A 2011-nucleotide genomic window follows, 5' to 3' on the forward strand; every position below is an offset into this window, starting at 1 on the left:
TTGGATGTAATGTTCTATTACGGGCTTATTACATTACGTATGTATTCCTGCTTAATGACCGATTTCTATTCCCTGCCCAAAGTTCAGTTAAGCTTCCCTTTAGCCCTCTCCCGATTTCTATACCCTGTTTTACCCTCTCATTTTCCCAAGCCGAAAGCCACCTCCAGAACTCTCCCTCCCAACATCAAACAAAAGCTACCAGCAAAGTCACCTAGACCGCTCCCGTTTCACTTTCATTTTATGGGATCAGTGAGTAGGGTTTCAAATTTTTTCCAAATAAAAAGGGCAAAACTATTTTTTTCCTGTCCTCCCCCAAAAGCCCTAGTTAGAGCCGCATCTTCTTCTTAGCCTCAGGTTTTTGCTTCTAACTTCCATCGGTTTTCTTTCAAAGAACCGATCATTTGTTTACAGATCAAATTAACATTGTTTGTTCATTTTGTTGGTGTTTTTGGATTTGAATTCGGGGTGAAAAAAATGGCGAAGTCAAAGAACCACACTGCCCACAACCAATCTTACAAGGCTCACAAGAATGGCACCAAGAAACCCAAGAGGCACCGCCACACTTCCACCAAAGGGGTATCTTTTTTAAATTTTCTAATCAAATTTTCAGTTAGTCTTCATTTAAAAATAAATAAAAATAGTTTTTTCCTTGTGGACATTTATAGATGGATCCCAAGTTCTTGAGGAACCAGAGGTATGCAAGGAAGCACAACAAGAAGAGCGGTGAGTCTGCCACTAAAGAAGAGTAAATTTTTAATGGCAAAAGATCTAGCTTTGATTAGTGTTTTCTAATTGTTTTTTTCCCCTCGGTGGAATTGAGTGTTCGTTTACTATAATCACCTTAGTTGAAATGTTATTTTGGGATTGTTGAATCTCATTTTCAAAAGATATTTGAAGCTGTGAGCTTATTAATATTAAGAACATGTTTTGAGCTTAATTTTCTTTTTCTTTTCTCTTTTCTTAATATGTTTAAGTATTAGTTAATTAATTTTTGAGCTGTGGTTGATGATGATGCATGGTTTGAGAGATGGTTTTATCATTTTTATTTTTTTAAATTTGAGAGGTTCATGGTTTGATGCTTCGTATTGGGGCTTGTTAAGCTATGTGATGATTCGTTTTTCTTGAATTACTTGTATCTACCTTTTCAGACAAGGGTAACTCTTAGAATACCTAAAAGAACTTAAAAAAATATTTGAAAATACTCAGTCTCACACAAGTGTATCAGATGTGCATCGATGTCCAGCTAACATAGTCATTAAGCATTCTTATCTAAGTAGAGTATTTGGAAATAAAGACAAGAATTGTTGATGATTCTGTCTCAGGATTGGGTTTTTACTGGCAAGGTTTAGGGTAGGCCATGAATCAGGACAGTTCCATGCTCATGGATTCTACAGCTTATTTTGAGAGTGGTCAGAGTTTCATATTTTTGGCACAATGAATCGGAATTATTAATCTCATTTATGACTTGCTTACTTTCAAGAGTTCGCTTGTGTTTCAGTCCTTAGGTAGAATTTGTATGTAGGAACTATTTGTGGGTTGACTTGCCACCTTGATAAGGATCTCTATTGTGGGACTTGGGTGTAGCTAAATGTTTCTGATGGCAGGAAGATGTGTATGAAGAACATGGGTTTAGGTAGTTGTTCTGGTTGCTTAGGGTGTAGTATATTCTGAGTTTTGCTATGATTCAACTGATTCCTTGGTTGTAGATTTTGGTCAGGGGATTCTGAAGTTTGGATTGCAGTTTTATCTGTCGATCTCGAGCGAGGATCTTTAGCTAATTGTTTCAAGTGCTGAGAGTAATCTATTACAGTAGTCTCTATCTTTGTAGAGAAATTAGGTTCAGGCAACTACTTGGGGTTGGGGGAGACTATGAGAAGGGGTTGCTCTATCTCTGATTGCCCCATTCGCTGATCTTAAATGAGAACGGTTGTAGAGAAGGTGGATTTAGGGGGTACTTGTTCTATTTTGGACTATGCCTTCCATTCTATGATAAGGGAGCAGAACGGATCAT

At 37.3% G+C, this 2011-nt stretch overlaps 1 protein-coding gene across 1 annotated transcript; it reads left to right on the forward strand.

Annotated features, from left to right (window-relative positions):
* Positions 1–325: 325 nt before the first annotated feature.
* On the forward strand, positions 326–937 carry LOC107956213 (60S ribosomal protein L29-1). The gene is made up of 2 exons (XM_041097788.1): positions 326–576; positions 666–937. Exons 1-2 carry the CDS (start codon positions 475–477, stop codon positions 747–749), a joined length of 186 nt encoding a protein of 61 aa, XP_040953722.1. The 5' UTR covers positions 326–474; the 3' UTR covers positions 750–937.
* The last annotated feature ends 1074 nt before the right edge of the window (positions 938–2011 follow it).

The sequence above is a fragment of the Gossypium hirsutum genome, chromosome D07 (assembly GCF_007990345.1).
Source record: "Gossypium hirsutum isolate 1008001.06 chromosome D07, Gossypium_hirsutum_v2.1, whole genome shotgun sequence".
In the NCBI taxonomy this organism is placed as follows: domain Eukaryota; kingdom Viridiplantae; phylum Streptophyta; class Magnoliopsida; order Malvales; family Malvaceae; genus Gossypium; species Gossypium hirsutum.

Coding starts and splice junctions, on each gene's coding strand:
- LOC107956213 (XM_041097788.1), top strand. CDS start 475: ATGGCGAAGTCAAAGAACCACACTGCCCACAACCAATCTTACAAGGCT. Junction 577..665: donor GCCACACTTCCACCAAAGGG/GTATCTTTTTTA, acceptor GGACATTTATAG/ATGGATCCCAAGTTCTTGAG.